The sequence below is a fragment of the Phoxinus phoxinus genome (assembly GCF_949152265.1).
Source record: "Phoxinus phoxinus genome assembly, chromosome: 17".
Lineage (NCBI taxonomy): Eukaryota > Metazoa > Chordata > Actinopteri > Cypriniformes > Leuciscidae > Phoxinus > Phoxinus phoxinus.
In genome coordinates this window covers 21489740-21510109 of record NC_136892.1, presented here as the reverse complement: position 1 = coordinate 21510109, position 20370 = coordinate 21489740, and the positions used below count along the sequence as shown (strand labels likewise).

Below are 20370 nucleotides of genomic sequence, written 5' to 3'. Positions count from 1 at the left end.
TTGCTCATACCTCCCCCTAGCAGTTGAAATTTTGAATTGTAGCCTAATTGTAATGTTTGTTTTGATTAATACCAATTATTTATAAATTGTTAATATTTTTATAAATTAAAAATTATATATCTATATATAGGCTATATATATTATTATTATTTTGGTATACTTTTTTTTGGGTTGAAAATGTATTATTTATTATTGTTTCTTAATTTAAGCCACTGTGTGGCGCTACCGCTTTATCAAAGCGCTCGTTGCTGCAGCCGACGTTCCACGAAGAAGCAAAAACGGATTTGTTCTCCCAGAATGCCTTTCACTTCCTCTTCCCTTCTGCGGCCTGAGAACGTAAGTGCCCATACGAACCCCACTGCAGCGATGTTCAAAATAATCCCTTTATATCAACACCATCAATTACTTTTGTGTTCAAATATCACATCGACTTTTTAACTTATATTGTATTTAGCATTATCAGAGAATATGACTTGTCGCCGAAGATGAAATCATATTATGTTTTGTTATGGAATGGATGTTCGCCCGTGTTCTGCCATTTTCTAGTCTCGAACAGTCTTTACATGAATTAGCTACATGTGCTTTAGAGCTTACGAATGAAAACTATAATTGGATTGTAAACTTATTAGATAATTAATTGTAGCCAGACATAGCAATTTCTGCGTATGATTCGATGTAACAGTTATGTATCATGCGGTGCCCCTACTATTTGTGCTAGCATCCGTGCGTTTTATTTATGTGGACTGTCATTAACAGTTGTGTTTGTCGAGTTTGGTATCTGGTTTCCGCCTGTTCTAACCATCTGGTGTGATTCGTTCTCTCCGTAGATCTCTGAAAATGGTCCGCTACTCACTCGACCCAGAGAACCCGACTAAGTGTGAGTTGATAGCTAAAGTTACTTTTTAGCCGAATGGCTGTGCAATATTGAACATGGGGTTAACGTTGCTAATTGTTTTTTGTATTCAACAGCATGCAAGTCGAGGGGCTCAAACCTTCGTGTTCACTTCAAGGTAAGACTTTGTCACAATCAAGAGTGATTCAAGACACTGACATTCATGGTCTGTGTGTGGACCAACTTAAAGTACTGCTCACAGGCTGTATTGATAAATGCTACAGTGATCACCATATTCTTTAGCAATATACAGAGCATTTCCACCATTCACATCTCCATAGGAATGAGAATTTTTGCTTGTAACAAGATTCATTGATTAATAACTTTGTATTGAAGTGTAAATATTTTTTTAATTGCATGAGTTTAAATGACTATGTGGGTACACATGTTGGTTAATTTGGCATTTATAAAAATTTATATTTTAAGTTAAATGCAAAATCAAAAATGTTTAATGGAGGCAATGGCTGCATCTGAAATTGCATGCTTTCCAAACTATATATTAGGTGTAAAAAGTATGTCCAAATTCATAGTACTTATAAAAAAAGTAGGTAGACAGTTCCAGGATCTACTTTTGCCAAGATCCTGAAGTGTGCATATGATTGACAGTTTACTATCCCATTAATGCCACAGGAGAGTATTTATGAATGGCAGTGAAGTGACCCAACGGATGCTGGTAGCTTGCATGATAACAGCATGGCGAATGTAGTCCGTCCAGATTACATTATACCACACAATCATACTATAGAACATACTTTTTTAGTGGTGAAGTAATTACTTATTCAAAATAATACCTACTCAGGAGTATGTCGTTTCGGACACCGCCCAAGTAACATTGACTGTTACTCGGAGTCACAGTAATGTGAATTTGGATATACTATTTTCACATGCTGTTTTTTTTTTTTTTTTGGCTACCATATAGGTGTGAAATGTGTGATTTCAGATGCAGCCAGTGCTTGATATCTTTTTGGTGCAACTTTAGTTTCCTTTGTGATATTGGTGCTTTCTATTAAAGGATTAGTTCACTTTTAAAATGAAAATTCTGTCATCATATACTCACCCTTAAGTTGTTTCAAACCTGTATGAATTTCTTTCCTCTGCTGAACACAAAGGAAGATATTTAGAAGAATGTCGGTAACCAGACAGTTTTTGGTTCCCAATGACTGCCATAGTAGGAAAAAAATATACTATGGCAGTCATTGGGAACCAAAAACTGTCTGGTTACCGACATTCTTCTAAATATCTTCCTTTGTGTTCAGCAGAGGAAAGAAATTCATACAGGTTTGAAACAACTTAAGGGTGAGTATATGATGACAGAATTTTCACTTTAAAAGTGAACTAATCCTTTAATGCAAATAGCTACTTCATGATCAATAATGGTGTAATAATTTAAATGCAAGGTCAGAATGACCTATCAAATCTTGGCACTCGTACAAAAAAAATGAATGGGATTCTTACTAGTCAGCAGTGTTGTGGGTAACGCGTTATAAAGTAACGCGTTAGAGTACTCTAATTACCTTTTTCGTGAAATGTGTAACTTAACGCGTTAGTTTTGTGCGTTAAGTAATCAGTAACTTCGTTATTTTTTTAAAAAAGTAATCCGTTAATTTAAGGAAAGGAAAATCCCGAATAAAAAAAATTCCCCAGGATCAAGACAGTGTTTCTGCGCTTCAATACCCCACCACCCTCCAGCGAACCCGTGGAGAGGCTTTTCAGCCTCGGGAGTCTCGTTTACATGCGCTTCACGAGGCACGCGCGCGGTCTCTTGCTCTCTCTCCCGCTCTGCCATGCACGCGCTGCGCGGTTTGGAGCACAGTCTCGGTCTCGCGGGCGAGCTCGCTCTAGATTCCGGGAGATTTTAACTAACTAGATTTAACTAGATTTAATCAGTGAGCCGCTATCAATATGCGGGAGACTCCCGGAACTTCCGATAGACTTGGGATGTCTGCATTTCTATACTGAAATAATATCTCCATTATAATTATTGATTTTTTTATTGAAATAATAGCCCATCCGCGCATCTCTACTACCCGGGCTGGGAAGGTGTGAATTTTGATTAATATGTTCTGTGATAATAAATAAATAAAACGCTATGTGGAATAGCCTATTGATGACTGTCTTTCCTGTTATTGTTATCCTGCAGTGTTAATTTAGTCGGATGACTGACGTTATTCATTGCCAGGAGTCACGACTTCTAGGTGCATTTAAAGGGGGCCGTATCTGTCAATCAAGCTGCAGCATGTGTGAGGCGCTGCAAACGGCTTTTCATTTTTGGTAACGCATGAGTACTCTAACGCGTTACTTTTATGAATAGATAACGCAGTAACGTAACTGATTACTTTTAATTGATGGTAACGTTGTAACCTAATTAACTAGTTTCCAAAGTAACTATACCCAACACTGCTAGTCAGTGCTTGTCAGTTGCACTCCATTCCTGAATAGAATAGCAAATGCACTGTGGCTGCGATGATGACTACTTAGGACACCTTTTTATTAATCATGAAAGGAATTAAGTATATTCTGAGTAGCCACATCTGTAGTTTGTGAGTGCTGATTTACTTGAAGTGGACTTTTATTAATCGATGTCTTGCTGTTCCCCCCTCAGAACACCCGTGAGACCGCCCAGGCCATCAAAGGCATGCACATACGCAAGGCTAACAAGTACCTGAAGGATGTGATGGTGAAGCACCAGTGCGTTCCTTTCCGGCGTTACAATGGTGGTGTTGGCCGTTGTGCTCAGGTGAAGTTTTGTCCCATTCATTTAAAGCTGCCTTTCAAAACTATTCCATCCATTGTTGCAGTGATGACCATCTTAGGACACCTTTGGAGTTCACTATGAAAATTCTACTTATTCTGAGCAACATGTACAATAACGTTCAAAAGTTTGGGTTCTGTAAAAGTGTTTGAAAATCTTATGCTTCAGGTTGCTTTTTTTTATGCAGGTTGCATTTTAGTCAAATGGCAATATTGTGAAATATTACAACTTAAAAATAACATTTCAATGTATATAAACTTATAATTTTATTTCTGTGATGTCAAAGCTACATTTCCAGCATTAATCAGAAATCATGCTCATACATTTAGTGTTAAAAATGGTTGTGCTGATAAATTTGTGGAAACTATTCTTTTTTTTAAAATAGAAAGTAAAAAAAAAATGCTTTTCAGAAATATTATTTTTTTAAGACTTTACTGTCACTTAGTATGGTCACTGTTCACTTTCACAAATGTAATACTTCCTTGCTGAATAAGTCTGAATTTCTTTGTAAATCTTACTGACCCCAAACTTTAGAACAGTATTGTTGTGTTCAAACAGCCCAGTGTGTTTCAGTCTAAGATAATGTTTAAGCTTACAGGTGTTGTCGTTGTTTTCCATTTTTTAGGCCAAGCAGCATAACTGGACTCAGGGACGTTGGCCCAAGAAAAGCGCAGAGTTCCTGCTCCACATGCTGAAGAATGCAGAAAGCAACGCTGAGCTCAAGGTAGGACCTTTTGAACAATCACACTAATATATTTTCAATTCTACTTAGAATTAGGCAGCATTGTAGCTTCAGTTTGACTGTAATTTGGCTTGCATGAATGCTGCTTTACCACTGTTAAGTGTTGGCTTTATTTCATCCCACATTGTGATCTTGTAGGGTTTGGATGTGGACTCTCTGGTGATTGAGCACATCCAGGTGAACAAGGCCCCAAAGATGCGTAGGCGTACTTACCGTGCCCATGGACGCATCAACCCCTACATGAGCTCCCCATGCCACATCGAAATGATTCTCACTGAGAAGGAGCAGATCGTTCCCAAACCAGAGGAGGAGGTGTCTCAGAAGAAAAAGGTATGATTGTTAATGTTTTTCTGAAGTAAAGTGTTCACTTGGCTGTAATGATGACCACTTAGGACACCTTTGGATTAATGATGAAAAGAATGTACTTCTCTGAGCAGCCATTGTGCATTAAATGGAGTAGTGAAGTTTCTTGTTGTTGAATGCACATTAACTAATATTTGTTTTCTCTTTGCAGATTTCTCAGAAGAAACTGAAGAAGCAGAAGCTTATGGCTCGGGAGTAAATGTAAATAAAGTCCGACGTTCGTACTACACATTGACTCTGCTCCTTTTCTTGTATATTCAGCTTTTTATTTTACTTTAGGCATGATGCTCATGTCATCTTAAAAGGGGGGGAAATTTGTCTAAGCAGTGTCAAACTGCTCAAATGGTCCTCTAGTGCCAAACAGATGTCAGTACTAAGCAAAACATGGGTTATTTGACAGGCAGAACACTATAATTTTTGAATATTGTTTAATTTAACAATAAGCACCAAAATTTTAATTTAGTGAATCTATTTACTATTGTGTAATAAACGGTGCATTAAACAGACTTCATTCAATTTAAATAATTCTTCACAGTGTGTATTGATTTGTGTACTTTATCTTGTGAATCAAGGTCTTTTGAGTGTCCTTTGTCAAAAAGATGTTCTGTGGTGAATGTGATTGGCTTGGTTGTTGAAGGAACAGTCTGATATGAAACCTTGATGGGGTTTAACTAGATGGTTAACATCCTTATAGTTTGATTTTATATTTGTAATCATTTAAATACTTGTCTAATCAGATGTTGACAAATTATGCAGTCAGCTGTATACAACCAGAATATGCAGATAGATGTATTTTATTTATATAAAACATATTGGCTAAGTATTTATAGTTGGATTAAAATGAGTCTTGCCTCATTTATAAAGATGTATTTTATATAAAATATATTGGTTAAGTATTTATAGTTGGATTAAAATGAGTCTTGCCTCATTTATAATGATACAATTTATGACAAAACCTCCATTCACTTAAATATCCGAGGACATAATGCTAGGTTTATGTTGAACACTAGAGGGCGCTGCAGCACCGCAAATCTCCATGTGAACAAAATAAAGCTGGCAAGAGCTTTTCTCTTGAGGGACTTAGGTTATGTAGGCTATATATGGAGGTATTGCAAAGGAATTTAGTATATATATAGTTAGTTTTAAACCGTGTGAATTCTTGGGATTTTTGTTATTTCTGAGTTGATTATTCCTCAAAAATATGCATAATTTAATAGTAGGCTACTAATATGCGTTAGTATATAAATATTTGCAACTCCGTTTTATTTGTAACATTGTAAATCAATGAACCTCATTTGTGTAGATGGATTTTATGCAACATGCCAATATACGACAGTAATCATGAATCAGGTAATTTTTCATGCAACAAGAGTTGCGTTAGTTGCCACATCCCAGTATATGCTGTTTCACTCTTTGACCACTAGATGCTGCAACTGCAGTTTACATTAGGTTATAAACCTTAGATGGAGTAGGATAGCAGAGAAAAGGATACATCATGACACTAAACAATTGTTTCCCTTTGTTTGTTTTGCATAACTTAGGCTATTTTAATAATTTTCTGTAACAAGTCAGCCTCTTTATCTTTAATGGACTACTGATATTTTGTTAGATTAATACAGTATGTGGCTTATATGCATAGAGAGATGTAGGCTACAGAACCTTAAGACCGCAGCTGTGAGTTTCTAATATTTCACATGTATTCAGTTGGCGCTTAATTTATTCAGAAGAAACCAAATAATCCAGTAATATTTGCCAATAATAACACCTCCAATATCAATTTGGAAAAAAAGTGGCAGAAGGTTTTTAATGAGAAGGTGGGAAATGCATGTAGCCGGGTGGAGCTCAAAGTTGTAGTAGGCAAGTTTATTTATAAAGCACATTTTATACATACACTATGGCAATTCAAAGTGCTTCACACATAAAGGAATTAAAATCATCACAAAATAAATGCAAAGAAAATTAAAACAGTTATAAAAGGAATTAAAAGAGATAAATTATACAGTTATAAAAATAATTAAAAGAGTAAAAATATGATACATGGATTAACTTCTCATCTGGCGAAACACCGGTGTATCTTAGTAAAATGATAGTGTTTATTCAAGCTTCATCCTTCTGTGATTGTGTTGTGATTTATCGAAGTGTTTAAGCGCTGGATATCCACAGAGACTTTTAAGCTCATAAGATATCCCACTGCCTCACATGACCGGCACGCATGCAGATGTCCCTTTATTTAAGAAATAGATCTCAAATTGACTAGATTGATTTTGTCCCCTTTTTGTATTTAATAGTGGGTCGGATGGCAGCTCTTTTAATGTGCAAATGAGAACCAATGAGGACATACTCCTAAATTCAGTTCAGACAGAGGCACTCAGCTGACACGGAGCACGTCACTGCCGGGCTCAGCCAATCACATCCCACCGAGCCCCTCTACTTTCCAAGGCACGCTCTCAAAGTTTTGACTTTTTGCAGCAAAAGACAGCAGGTTGATGAAAATGTTTTATTATCTTCCAGATCTTCATGTGAACTACCCAGAAAGACTCTCTTTTTATTTATAGATTTCAAAACACTCTATCTTTTAAAGGACGGCTCTCTGTTGTAGCCTATCATGCCATATTTGCAAGCTCTGAAAGAAGGGAATGGATTTTGCCAGAGGAGATGGGTTTGAAGCTTCGGTACATCTGATTGGGATTTTTTTTAGAGAAATTACTTTTTGTCTGAAGGCTTGAGATTGTGAGGTAGCCTATTTTTGTTTTTCTTTTCGGTAGGCTATTCTACGTTTGTGTTCACGTTTTTCTCCGGTCTCCAGCGTCTTGCTTCTTGCGCAATATTTAGTTAAAGTTGTAGTTTCTTGGTTATGTTAGCGGTGGGGCAAATGGACGGGTCTCGCCAGAGCGCTTTCCTACTCAATACCCCACCTTTGGCTGCTTTACACAGTATGACCGAAATGAAGACACCCCTTTACCCAGCCTACCCGTTATCTTCCACTGGACCAGCATCCTCCACTTCACCGACAGCTACCTCTCCGAATCCAGGTGGTATCCCCGTCTCGTCCCCCGGGATCAAAACATCCAGTGTACTTTCAGCTCTCGGATCACAGCATCAGTGCGCGGTCGCCACCCCTCACGGAATAAACGACATCCTCAGTCGCCCGTCGATGGTCGCCGGAATGGCAGCGGCAGCGGCGGCATCTTCTCCCGCTGGGATCTTGTCCGGACTGCCCCGTTTCAGCAGCCTGAGTCCCCCGCCGCCTCCAGGGCTGTATTTCAGCCCCAGTGCCGTGGCGGTGGCTCGCTATCCGAAACCACTGACAGACCTGCCAGGCAGAACCCCGATATTCTGGCCTGGAGTCATGCAAAGCCCGCACTGGAGAGACGCCAGATTTGCATGTTCACCACGTAAGTGCGCGATTCATTCGTGATTAACTTTCTTGAAAGGCTGTTAGCGATTGATTTGGCTACTCGTCCAAAATATTACTTGAAAGCACAAACATAGCTAATCATAGGGTGTAATAATAACAGTAGCTGATGTTTATTTTATTTTGCCCTCCTACAGATCAAAACTCAGTTCTGCTGGACAAAGATGGAAAAAGGAAACACACTCGACCAACGTTTTCCGGGCAGCAAATTTTTGCTCTGGAAAAAACATTCGAGCAAACGAAATATTTAGCTGGACCCGAGAGAGCGCGGTTGGCCTACTCTTTAGGAATGACAGAGAGCCAAGTCAAGGTAAGACAGTCCTAATAGTTTAGTTTATGAATGAGAGGGGAACAACTTGACTGACTTTATTATTCATTAATTCAATGTCTAGCTATTAAAAAAAGAGAATTCAATGTGGGACCGGCCTAATAAATGTTTTTAATCATACCTTCCTTGTCTGTTAATTTCATAACTTTTATATAGCTAGCCTACATATGTCCACATCAATTTATTTCTCCAATGTATTTACATTTTAATGCAACGTTTTAATTATTTTTATATATAGGCTATATTAAAGTTATTCGGTCATGGAGTTATCTTAAAACGAATAATTTTGTATAAAATTGCAATGTGCACCACTGCATTTTTTTGTTGTTGCAATAATTGCAATAAAACAATTTAATTTAATACCTCAGAAAGCTTGTCAAATTTTATATCCGTTGATAGGCTATTTGATTGAATATCTTAGCCTATTTATTTCCCGATTGGAATATTCACTTGAAGTGAAATTAGGAGGTTATAAAGATAGGCTATTTAAAGAGAGCTCTGTTTAAGTTATTTTTTTAATATATCAGCCTTTTCATGCAGGAACAATCTGTTTAATGAGTTTGACACTGAAAAATGTTTTTGGACGACATGCTATTTTAATTCCCATTTGGTATGCTGATTTTTTGATGAAGATAAATCATAATTTCTGTGTGGATTAAAATGTGTTTTTATCTCTATTTTTTTTATTATTGTAAAGGTGTGGTTTCAAAACCGAAGAACAAAATGGAGAAAACGGCACGCGGCTGAAATGGCCACGGCGAAGAAAAAACAAGATTCAGAGACCGAGAGGCTGAAAGGGGCCTCGGAAAATGAAGACGACGACGACGACTACAACAAACCTTTAGACCCAAACTCGGACGATGAAAAAATAACGCAGTTACTGAAAAAACACAAACCAAACTCAGCTCTTATTATTCACACATCGGAAAACGAGAGCTCGTAAAGCGGAAGCGGGAGATGGGTTGTCAAATTCATCAAGAAGTGTCAAAAATAATACTGTAGGCTACTGTTTTTCACCAAGTTTGAGCTCTGGTTTGAGAGGAAGGATGCAGATCAGAGGAATATGCACTATTGGTGGAGCTGAACGTGCATCAGTGTCTGCAATAGACACGTTTCAACGTAAAGACAACGGTACATTTTTGTAAATTAACAGCGTGAGTTGTATCGCATAGGAATTATATTACTGTGAATATTTATGTGTAAAATATTTTGAATAGTAAACATGGCAGAATTCGTTCACTTCGCCTCAGTTTAATTTTTGGTTTAGGCTTTGTGATTTGCATTTTCATATCATTAATTTGTATAGGTGCTTATCACCCTGAGTTATTTTATTATTCTTTTTTTGTCGGGTATAAGTTGCCTCAGCCCTTTGCTCCTTAAAAAAATAATCAACCATGGAGATATAGAATAATTTTCAGAGTTTACCACTGATGGTTAAAGACATAAGCGACAGCCTAAATTGAGGCTCAGCCAAAAAAGGCCATGACAAGTGTAAATATAAACAAACACCTAACCATATATTTGTAATATAATGCTAGTGTTCGTCTCCCAATGTTAGAATGTTTCTTTAATTTCTTTTCATGATTAATTTATGATATTTTAAGTTTGTAACAGTGTTTGAATCCTGCAAAATGCGCCTTGCAGGTTGTGTATTGCACTTTTATTTAATAAAATGTTAAACATATGGGATATTTTTTCTTTCTGTTATCATCAAATCGAATATAAATATTTTGTGAATAAACTACAACGAAGTTTTCAAGCATTAATAAATATGCTGGCCGATTCTTGATTAATTATTGAATCTTCGCTTCTGCAAGAAGTTGTCTCACTTTTAGTGAGTTATTGACATGGTAACTCTTATTAAAATGTATTTTATATATAGTCCTATAAATATTTTGTATTATTATTCGTTATTCGACAATATCAACACAGTGATCTGTTTCATTTCAGTAATTGAATAAACATGTTCTGTTATTGCTCTGTGTGAACACATTTAATTGTTTTAAAGAAAATTGCTCCGAGCTCTTAAATAATTTACTCTATTTTCGATATATATTTTCGTTCGTTGAGAAATGTCGATGAAAAAAAGGACATAACTGGTGGGAAAATGAAAGTACTAAAGCGTTTGGTCTTCAGCTGATCGCGTCACAGCTTCAATATGTCAGCTGATTCGCGCGATTAGATCACCATGTTCTTTGGAAATTGAAAACCACTCAACCGATTTGTTCTCAACAAACCAACAGAAAATGTTAATTTATAAGGTGAGATGATGCACCGTGCACCGATGTACTATCAGAAAATATTTTGAGGCTATTTTTGAAGGACAGCAGGTCCAATGCTTCTCCACAGGTTATCAACCAATATAATTTATTTATTTATTTTTTGGAAGCGATGCAGCATTAAAAATTTGGCCTATGTTACATTTATCATTGTAGACAGACCTACATTTATACTAAAAATAAAATAAAATAAAAAACACTTAAAAAAATATTTCTACACATTTAGGCTATTCATTTTAGCCTACTTTATTATATTTATTTTGATGCGCAACTCATAAAGGGTTCATAAAGGGTTTCCAAAATAATGAAATGGTGTAAAACTGTTATTAATCTTGGGGAATTTTTTTAGCCACATGACAGCCTTAGATGTTTAGCATTTTGCACGTTATCGAATTGACAAAGGCGACTAATAATCGCATGCACTTGGCAAGGATGTGTGTCTCAGTGCATACAAATAAAATCGTGTTTGAAATAAAACAATTTAGGCTGAACTTATAACTGAAAAGTTAATTCTACAATAAAATAACAAATATTTAGTCTATTTTAAAGATATAGGCTAGCTATATATATAGGCTATAGCCTATAGCAATTTTCATATAGGCTAAAGAAGCAGAATGCCTGATGATTTGATGCATCACAGAATGGGAACTGTCATGGTTCTGTGATGAAATTCCATTTTAACAACGTTTCTTTGATTTCTTTGAGAAAATCATACGGTTTAAAAAATTATCATTATCAATCCCTAAACATAATAATTTAGTAATTTACACTCGTGTGTAAAGTTGGAAATCTGTGTCTAATCGCGCAAATGTAGAAAGTTTTCATTAATACAATAATGAAACACCTTCTGACACATGTTGAATTTTGCCTTGTTTTTTCTTTCAGCATTCCAATAGGGACTTTTTTCCATTTTAGTATTTTTCTGCAATTCTGCAACTTTTGCAACATATTATCTTTTATTCGGTGGTTGCGTCAATCAAATGGCTTTTTACCCAACAGGGCTTTGACTTTCCCCCCCAAAAAAAGAAAAGAAAAACTTTTTCAATACGAAAACTTATACTATAAACAATAGGCTACTAATCTATTTTCTTTTCTTATTTTCTATATCCGTTTAACGGTTCGTCTTGTTTTACAAAAGCATCCATGTTGTTTTCATTGCATTATTTCTTATAGGCTCGAGATTTCAGCGTGTCAAACTCTAATGAATCTATCCTTATTTTGCTACATGTGTAGGCCAATGACCTGATGTCAATAAGGTATCAAATTACTGTTGAGCGAGAGCTTAATGAACTCTCATCTATACAACAATTAATCTCTGATTGCTTCACATTAAAATACATTCATGAATATGCTCATTAGCACTATACTGTACAAAGCCATTTCAAATGAGCACATAATGAAAAGAGCTAATGCAAAAGAACAAACAATGCTGACTGGCGACTGAAAATGAGTGGAAGTAGATGATTCTGAACACACCATTATTTAGTAAATGAACAATAATAAATACGTTTTTATTTTTTTGTATAATTTTTCTATGATTATGTATGAATGATGCAGTGGGGTTAAATTGACACAGGTTTCTTTACCAATTCCTCTTTATTTATGGAAGCAAAAAAATGTTACAGACAAATTTCTATATTATTTTCAACTCGAATGCATATAACTTCCCTACATTTCTAAAATGCAATGAAACAGGCCGAGCAGGTGGACCAGGCAGGAAAGACCCGGTTCTGCAGGCTTGCTTGTTCCCCTGATCTGAGTAGAATTATGATCCATCACCGTGGTCCAGGTGTGGTGAACATGGCGTCTGCTCCTCAGGGGAGATATCTTAGCATCTGCTGAGTGCCTGCTGATGTACTGCTCCAGGAACAGTGCTGGGGCTGCCTGCAGCTGGCCACATGATCCTGGGTCAGTGCTGCTCTCCCATCAGACACTTGTTGTAAGCGAGGTTAATTAGTTGAGAAATAGCAGTTGCCTCCCACAGCCCTTACCTAAGATGACATGCATATTGGAAATGTGCAATTTATCACCAGATTCAGAAATTGATTTCAAATGCCTTTTGAATTCCCACATTTAAACTGGGCTGCAAACAGGATGCAGTAAAATTAATTGAAATTCAAAGAAATTCATATAACTAGACATTTTAACTTAAAAGTAAAAAAAGATAGATAGATAGATAGATAGATAGATAGATAGATAGATAGATAGATAGATAGATAGATAGATAGATAGATAGATAGATAGATAGATAGATAGATAGATAGATTATTAAGTCAATAAAATTAATGCGTGATTGAAAAAACTAAATTATGTGGAATTGTCAAGTTCACATAACTTAATTTTTTCAATTACGCATGAAGTTTATTTACCTAATAATTTTAAGGTAACGGGTTTCCTCTTTTTTTTTTTTCAAGTTAAGTCAACTGATCACAGTTTACAGTGTAATGTTTAATGAATTAATGTTTGTAGGGTGGAAGAACACTTCATTTTGCAGAATGCTTAAAGTTACCTGTGCTTAATGTCTCTAAATTACAATGCAGTTGCATGTCATTCAGTAACATTCACATTCTATTCAGCAATTGTGACATTGAACAGGGGAGAGAGAGAGGATTATGGGTAAATTCCTGTTCTTGTCAAATTTAAAATTCCGGCTCATTAATCGGAAGGGAGCCATTCTTATTTTTCAATTCTGGTTTCAGTTTCTCTCTCTCTCTCTCTCTCTCTCTCTCTCTCTCTCTCTCTCTCTCTCTCTCTCTCTCTCTCTCTCTCTCTCTCTCTCTCTCTCTCTCTCTCTATATATATATATATATATATATATATATATATATATATATATATATATATATATATATATATATTATAAAGGGTAAATAAAAAGATGAAGAAAATAATCCACCATTGGGTAGTGCAGTTCCCATACTCCTTGTTTTTCTCCATACATATCTCCATCCATGGCACTTTGATGTCTTTTGACATTTAGTGATGTGACTAATTTGCTGATAACTGTGTGTTTTGGATAAAGAAGCCCATTGATGTGCTCTCAGTTGAACATGTACTACAAGAGATTACATACAAGACTGTGTCACAAGAGGCTGCAGCCGTAGAGAATGAATGCTGGCTTACATGCGCCCGAGGCCTTATCTATTTCTCAGCCATTTGGAGAGTCCTGATAAAGAGCACCTTGGGATCCCCTATTATGAAAACCCCGGGTGCTTGTCACAGTGCAATGAGCTTCATGGGAGGTTTTCTTGCATGAAGGATTTTGCTCTTACTATACCTTTTAACTCTTCCCTTAATGATTACACAATGTCCATAATTATACACTTTATTCTTCTCTCATGTAATATTAAAGCTATATTTACCACACATTTTTATTAAACAGGGAATGTTCTCAGAACGTTAGCTAATGCTGTGGCAAGATCTCTCAAAGTTACAAATACTCTTCCAATAATGTTAATAAAATATTATCTAATGTTCTTAATAAGTTAGCAAAAAAAAAAAACTATTTATATATCATTCATGGAATGATTTTCGCCTAACAGTTTTTAAATGTTACTTGATGTTCAGAGAACGTTCGCATTATGTTTCCAAAATTATAAAATGGAATGTTGTGGCATTACCATGAAAAACGTTTTTAGAATGTTTAAAAAACATTCAGAGAACATTCAGAAATAACTTAACGGGAGCGTTCTAAGAACATGTGTTTGTTAGCTGGGTATCTGCTTGGTTAATTATTGCTATTTTGAAGTATGTATGTGCAGGTGAACGTGGAGTTTTGGGTTTGAGGTTGATGTGTGGTCTCTTGAGTATATTTGTATTGTTCTCCAGGAGCTGAAGTTTCGGGGGGCATCCTGGGTGGTATGAACACACTCTAGTGTTTATAATCTCCTGTAATCTTGTCTAATGATGTTCTCATAATCTGTCAAAGCCTTTAGTTGCAGTGGCTTACAAACAAATCTTGATTCACAATCAGATGGTGGTAAACAACCACAGATAAGCACATTTAAACTAATCTGACGGAAGGACTAGTACACTGTGGAAAAAGGGACGGGTTTATTGAACCCATTTAGTGAAACTTCATTTATATTATTATTTTTCTCACAAACGTTACAGTGGTGACATAGAAAAAAACATTTATGCTTTCCCCAAAGAACCTTTCAGTGATCAGTTCATATAGAACAATTTTTTTCTTAGCGTGAAGAACATGTAAAAAATCTATAAGCTTTTTCCACTAGAAAGAACCTTTTGTGCAATGGAAATATTCCATGGATGTTAAAGGTGCAGTGAGGAATTTCTGAAAAATGCTTTTGATATTTGAAATCAAACAAACAAACACGCCCCTAGCCAAAAGGGTCACACCCTATCTTGATAGCTCCACCCCCAAATCCACGAACAGGCTATGCAACACAGGCACCTGCTGATTGGCTACAAGTGTGTTTTGGCGCTTGGTCCAAACCACTTTCAACAGCGTTTCTCAGAAAATGCTTGCCGCACATTTAAAGGTTCTTCATTGATGCCAATAAATAACCTTTATTTTAAAGAGTGTATACATTAAAAATGTTTTTGAAAGAAGTCTCTTACACTCACCATATCAAATAATTTCTTTCTATTTTAATATATTTTGAATGTCATTTATTCTTGTTATGGCAAAACTACATTTTCAGCAGTGTCAAATTCAGAAATCATTTTAATATGCTGATTTGGTGCTCAAGATTTTTAATTTATTATTCTCATTGAAAAAGGATGTGCTGCTTAATTCTTTTTTTGTGGGAAGAGTTATTCAAAAACCATAAACCAAGCCAAGCCGTTGGCATTTTGTTTATTGCTTATGGTGGTGGGGGTCTAGGGGAGAATAATGTCAAAATGAGCACCTTCAATAGACGGCTGAGGCCATGAATAAACTGCCCTCATCGGCCAAGTCCTGAGTCCTGCATTTTATTAGCACTAGCCATGCTAAAATAACCTGCTAACACATAGCAGTGCAGCAATAATAACCTCCTCAATCATATTTTAAAAGTCACGTCAAGCCAGGCCTGTGTAATTCATCTCTATGCAAATACATCAATGTCAGCCCATTAGTGTATTGCTAAAGAGGTTTTATATTAAAATGCATTCTTGCCTTGTCCTTTTTCCTTTTTTTGTCTTCTTTTTTTTTTTTTTTTTACTCACTCCAATAAAACATGAGCCCTATTGGCCAAGAATTATAGCAACTATTAGAGTAACATATGGACAGCATGCACTCTGAAAATAAAAACCAACAGATAAAGTAGCAGGGTCATGGTAGGGTACAAACACTTAGGAAAATGGCAGCGGAGTAATAGATTTCTCCCTGGCTGGCTGAGGAGACCCAGCATGCCACTGAAATCAAAGCCTTATTATACATGCATTTAGGGCTGTATTGTGTGGCAAGATGCGTAGCCCTCGCTCGCCGGGAGAAAAGTTATGGCCGACACAAAGAGGGCCAGTGCGATGAATTAAAAAGACAATAAAAAGGTGATAAAGTGCACCCTGAATGTATTATATATTTTAATGAAATGAAAGTAGTGGACAAGCTCTGTCACGTCTCGTATCTTTCAGCTATAGTGACATTGAGAGAGAGAGGGGGGATTATGGGTAGAGCAGGAATCAGCTGATAGTGTACTTCCTGCTATTGGAGGACACAGAATTGCAGCCAAGTGTCATCCAGCTCCAAAGGTGTGATCAAACCTGAGTATGGGGAGAGAAAAGTAAGATTAGTTGATTATTTTCTATATATAGCCTATTTATATATAATTATGAACATAATACGCACACTTTTTTGGGTCAAATATGGACAAAACTATATATATATATATATATATAAGAGAGAGAGAGAGAGAGAGAGAGAGAGAGAGAGAGAGAGAGAGAGAGAGAGAGAGAGAGAGAGAGAGAGAGGAGAGAGAGAGAGAGAGATTTAAATTGCAATAATTGTAATAATTATTATAAGTACTGGAACCTGCTTCTGCCAATATGCGATACACTGCTGTGACTTTGTAAGACATACTGCTGCTGCTGCACAAATGCAGATATATAAAGGTGGAGCTGGGGAAGGTGGAGGGTTTTAGAGAAGTCAGCAAAATAGTGACCAGCCATTTCAATGTTGAGCAGCAAGCTTATTGGTTTCAGAAGTGACCAATCAGCTTGTGCCAAGTTGTTAACATGAATATCATCAGCTTGCTTTAAGGACCAGTCTGCATCATTTAGAGTTTCATGACAGAAAAAATATATATATATATATATACTCTCTAAAAAAAAAAATATATATATATATATTTATATAGGCCTATAATGATTTATAATAATTTTTAATGATTATTTATTAATGCCATATAGGCCTAGTTCAAGTTTAGCTCTAAAAGGCTATATGTTTTTATGTAAATGTACTTTTCGACCATTTTTTGACGTCTCAGGTGAAACCACCAATGCTAGGGGGCTAATAATTTGGCGGGGGTCGAAATTCGGCACAACACCTGTAGGCTACAAAGCGCGAGAAGGTTAGTGGCTAGAAAAATGTTTTATGAATCGCACATAGTATAGTGAGAATGGTACATCCCCTGCGCCGTTTGGCGTGTTGTTTTTGGCTGGATGTTGTGTTTTCAGGGCCTGATTACCCCTTATAAGTTTAATGCTTTAGCAGGGCCAGTGGATCCTGTCATGCCTGCGTGAACAGTGGATTTTTCTCCTTTATGGTGTCATTAATTTAATGCGGATCATTAGCTCTCATACAAACCCATGTTTTGACAAATGTAAGCAGTGAATTATGTACATAATGTACCGCGCCCGTTCGTGAATGAATCACATGATAAACAGGAACTGCCCTGGCATATTACCCCAAATGTGGTTTTAGGGGGTGTCTCTCCCCAGACTCGTCACTCCATTACAGAGACAGCTCACTCAATAGCGGCTGTGTGTCTGACACATGCGGCCATTGACAAGCTTTTCATTGTGACCGCCGGTGCGTTCTGGCTAACAGCATTAAATATTGGGTCTGATGAAAAATGATGAAAAAGTGAACATGGAAATGATATTACCCTGCAGCTCTGGGTGGTATTCTTCTGCCCCGCGTGCTCGGTTCTTGAATATGGAATTTTAAACTAACTCGCAGTGTGAATTTCATTGATGAGTTCGGGCATATCTTTCTGTCATTTGTCTGAAGTGACGTCTTTCATATATATTTTTTTGCTAGTGGTTCAAACTGATAGGCCTATAGCCTAGCTATACACTATATTAGGTCATGCTACTGCGATGTGTTATCGTTGTAGAAACACTGCTGTGGAAAACTCAAACCTGGCCACTAAAACATACTGTGGTCGCCACTGAAATATTTGACTGAGAAAATAATGTTAATATAGCCTAATTTTATTAATAACTCGCGATATAAAACAATGAAATAGTGTTAATAACCCAAATAACATCATCAGACAAAATTTAAATGATGACCAATGGCACAATTTCAGGGATGAAGAATGAACTATTCACAATTTAAAAATTATTTAAAAATGTAGGGCAAAATCTGGTAAACTTTCATAAACAAATCATATTAACAACCATAACAATAAACAAATATTATAAAAAAAAATCAGTTGTTTAATTAGCCAAGCAACGAAAAAAAAGCAAATCCAAAAACAAAACAAAAACAAATCAATAAACAACAATTAAAAATCAAGTCAAAGAAAAGAAAAAACAAGCACTGCAAAATAAAATTAAAATATCATCAAAGCAAAGACAAAAGCAAGTCCAAACAAAACTAAAACCCCAAACAAAACAAAAAGTTTAACTCAAAAACTCAGTAAATTGTTTTATTAAAAAGACAAAGCAAAGCCAAAAAAAACAAAAAAAACATGAAAACACTTTAACTCAAAAACACAGTCGTTTAAAAGACAACAGCGAAGCAAAGAAAACAGCAAAGCCATAAACAAAACAAAAACCCAACAAACAAATAAAATGTAACTCAAAAACTCAGTTTGTTTAAATGTCTATCATCTGTTGGAAGAGACTATCATCCAGCCTTTTTCTTTCTCTTTCTCCCTATTGAATTGAGATGATTCATGTATTCTCAGTTTTATTGTTAGGGCGAGAGCTTAAGTGAGAGACCAGAGCATGAACTCCACGCAGCCTCTTGCTGACCGGCGCTAATATCTAAAATGCTTCTTATGACCTACTTATGAAGTCAATCTTTGAGAATCTATTGATCTGAATGCCAAATCTGAGGCTGTAGCCTCATGCAAGTGCATGGAGGACGATGGGCAGCGAAAACGTAAGTGCATTGCTCTGACCTCTTGCCTCTGATTCACCACATGACCAGAGACCCAGACGATCCTCTCTGTCAAAAGTCAGAGGTCAAATGTTCCACAAGAGGTCATTCGCCCATCAGTACGGCCCGAGCTTAATTTAATATTTGGACAATGGAGTAAAATACATAAAAGAATAAAATGCTTTTAAAGAGGAAGAATTTAAGGACACTAATTGAATGGACTCCTGATTTTATGCCAAAGATGTTTTGTTGTGTATTTAATCAATGCTTAATGCTCATAAAATACCTAGGTCATAGTCAGGCATATTTCCATAATCAATAATGACGAGACCTCAAGTTCAGCAGGCTATGATCCTATTCATACCTCTTTATTTTTCATGGATATATTTATCACTATTGCTGTCACTGAATATTGGAAGCTCTATAAATGCTCTTCTTGAAAACTAAAAAATTATGTTTTTGTGGCAATCTTATTCTGAGTAGATGCTTTGTGTGGTCAATAACCCTTTCAGAGAAATGTTTATCCACCGGCTCCATATTTGAAAGGACTTCTTAGACAGTGTCGTGCACATCAAGTTGGTCTGCTGATCTACCGTGAAGCAGAACATTTTGAAACAGCGTGAACCAATGAGATCTATGATGTTTTGAGCATGTTAAAGTGATAAAACTAAACAGGCCATTGCTACCATTTAATCGCCTGAGGTTAATGCTTCTAATTTTTTAACTTGCCATTAGGTTTGAGGTGTTTCTCATCTCATTTTTATTTTACTTCATTTTGTTTGATTTTATAGGCATCTCTTTAGCACACATTGATGCTCCGAGCTGTTAAACTCTAAAGAGCTTCAATAAAACACCTCTGTCAGTGGCCTGCCAATAAAAAATGAAAACCCATTTAACTCTAAGGAGGTACAACTCTGGTCTGTGGCCAGTCAATAAAACAAACACAAACCGCTGAAATAGACATTGCTGGTTTGCAATGGAGATTGCAAGGTCAAACAGACAATTCAAACAAAGCAAAAACAAAGACATTTCGGTGAAAACCATTGAAAGAGGTTCACGCACATGTATTGCTTTTTGAATATAAAATCAAAATAGATAAATACACAGCTATGTCTTTTGATTTGAAGTTAAATCAACAAAAACACCCTTCTGGGAAACACGCTAAGAAACTATTTACTTGATGTGCTTTTTGAACGTGCAAATCCCATGTTTAGATATCTATCATCAAGTAAATCGGTTATCTAATGCACCAGAAATATTGGCTGAACGACAATAGTAAGAAGTTCACCTCATGGACGAGGGCAACATGTCAAGTCCCCCCTGGCTC

General features: G+C 36.3%; 2 protein-coding genes across 2 annotated transcripts; both read left to right on the top strand.

The window, feature by feature from the left end:
• Nucleotides 1-265: 265 nt before the first annotated feature.
• rpl17 (ribosomal protein L17) lies at nt 266-4978 on the top strand. The gene is made up of 7 exons (XM_079585174.1): nt 266-336; nt 828-877; nt 970-1010; nt 3495-3629; nt 4270-4368; nt 4525-4716; nt 4901-4978. The coding sequence occupies exons 2-7, from the start codon at nt 838-840 to the stop codon at nt 4946-4948; spliced, it is 555 nt and encodes a 184-aa protein (XP_079441300.1). The 5' UTR covers nt 266-336; nt 828-837; the 3' UTR covers nt 4949-4978.
• A 2108-nt stretch (nt 4979-7086) lies between these two features.
• nkx6.1 (NK6 homeobox 1) lies at nt 7087-10169 on the top strand. Its single transcript, XM_079586552.1, has 3 exons — nt 7087-8144; nt 8302-8474; nt 9190-10169. Exons 1-3 carry the CDS (start codon nt 7604-7606, stop codon nt 9433-9435), a joined length of 960 nt encoding a protein of 319 aa, XP_079442678.1. The 5' UTR covers nt 7087-7603; the 3' UTR covers nt 9436-10169.
• The last annotated feature ends 10201 nt before the right edge of the window (nt 10170-20370 follow it).